General features: G+C 54.2%; 1 protein-coding gene across 1 annotated transcript in view; it reads right to left on the bottom strand.

Moving 5' to 3' along the window:
- The window catches only part of LOC105556710, a 9,048-nt gene that overhangs the window by 5,278 nt on the left and 1,988 nt on the right, over window positions 1-1,782 (bottom strand). The window contains exon 2 of the mRNA XM_012003801.1: window positions 1,361-1,592. Within this exon, the coding sequence (XP_011859191.1) occupies window positions 1,361-1,592 (232 nt within the window). The remainder of the gene's footprint in view (window positions 1-1,360; window positions 1,593-1,782) is intronic.

The raw sequence follows: 1,782 nt of genomic DNA, 5'->3' as shown, positions 1-1,782 counted from the left end.
TCCCGCTCCGGACGCACCGTCCTCGCGAAACCCGCCACCGACAGCGGCGGAAGCGGCACGGGGTATCGCAAACACTCACCCCCTCGTTCGCACTCTCTCAATCGCCGGGACTCTACGGCGACGCACCTTCACGCCACACATGCACGCGACACTCCCGCGGCAGGCGTACCCCGCGTGATCTCGCGCAACGCAACCCTCGCGCCGCGAATCTCCAGATCGGCGGACCAGAATTCACGCGATCGCGAGACTCGAATCTCCGACACTCACTCACACACACACAGACGCACGCGAGACCTGTGCCCTGCAGGCTCCGGGGTAACCGCGGTTGCTTGTCGCCGCGACCGGGACACCAAAGAAACTCTACAGCCGACGGGCCGTAGCCCGGGCGACACCAAGCGCGAAATTTTCCCGGCGGCGACAGAGCAACCCGGGCCCGGACGCAATCACACGGCGCGAAACGGACGGAGGAGGATCTCACCGGCACCTCGGCTCTGCCGGGATCGGCAGGCGGCAACGGCTCGTCCTGGGCTCACGCGGGAACTCCCAAATCGGCGGGAAAGCAACGGTAGCGGCAGACCGGGGTCCTCACTCTTACAACTCCGGCAACAGGCTCACTCCAAATTTTCCGCGATCGCGGATCGATAGTTCGGGCCCCCCCCCCCGCGGATGCTCGCGCGAGGCGCGTGCCCCGCGGCCAATCGCGCGACGGCACGCGACAACGCCGGCAGCGATATTGTCTAGACCAGGCGCAGGTGCCCGCGGTATCGCCAAATTTCCTCGCGTTCCCTCGATAGGGCTGTCGCAGCGGCTCCCCCGCTGACGCCCCTCAGGTATCGTGCCACGGGCCCTGGGCTCCTTCCTCCCGGCTCGCTACTCCGCGCGCTCCGTTCCCACTCCGCACGCCTCTCCACCGTGCTCGCCGCGGAATTTGTCCGTTAGCCGGGCCTCTCGTCTTTCCTCCGCCCCCGCGTCCATCCGCACTCACACACTCGCATTCATAGGAACAAAAAAAACAAAATAATCAGCAATACGTCGAAATTTCCGAATAACGGTCGCCTCTCTGGAGACTGCGGCACGGTTTCCCCTAATCTCGGCCTGTTGCCTTGAGGGAGGAACCCGGTGGACGCGCTCGCGGGACGGCAACGTCACAATATATATATTCATAGTATTGTACATTATAGAATAGTAATTATTACCAGTATATTCACACGTAAAATAAATGACACAACTATATATGTATATATGTATATATGTATTTAATATATTCTTATACATGTTTAATAGAATAAATACATTCTTTAAAAATTAAAACACATTGTTCTTGTCTATCCATGAATTGTGCGATCCATCAAATCCCAACCATTTCACATAAACCTTGTCACCCTTCCTGCGCAGTACCTTTTTCACAAGATACACATCTGGGTTAGTGGCGCGATGCAACTCGTACTCGTAGAACGTCCCTGCGACGAGTTCTCCGTGATAATCCTCGAGTAGATATGTTACGGGATTGGTGCGTTGTACTGTAACGATCTTAAACACTTCGGTGGTCCAATTTGGCGTATCACCCTTCTCGAATATCGTCTTGGGTAAACCTTCGGAAAACCCACGCATATGAAATAAGGGATAACAACACTCAATTTCTATGTATTTTTGTGTTCTGAACATGAATATGTAACTTAAACATGGCGGTCGGAACAAGAAATCCATGAGAACCATGAAAAACCCATAAAAATTATGGTTTTTAACATTTATCCCACCAAATATCAAAAATTTTGAAAAATC

The sequence above is a fragment of the Vollenhovia emeryi genome, unplaced genomic scaffold, assembly GCF_000949405.1.
Source record: "Vollenhovia emeryi isolate VEMERY1.0 unplaced genomic scaffold, V.emery_V1.0 DF939829.1, whole genome shotgun sequence".
Lineage (NCBI taxonomy): Eukaryota > Metazoa > Arthropoda > Insecta > Hymenoptera > Formicidae > Vollenhovia > Vollenhovia emeryi.
This window is presented reverse-complemented; position numbering and strand designations above follow the sequence as displayed.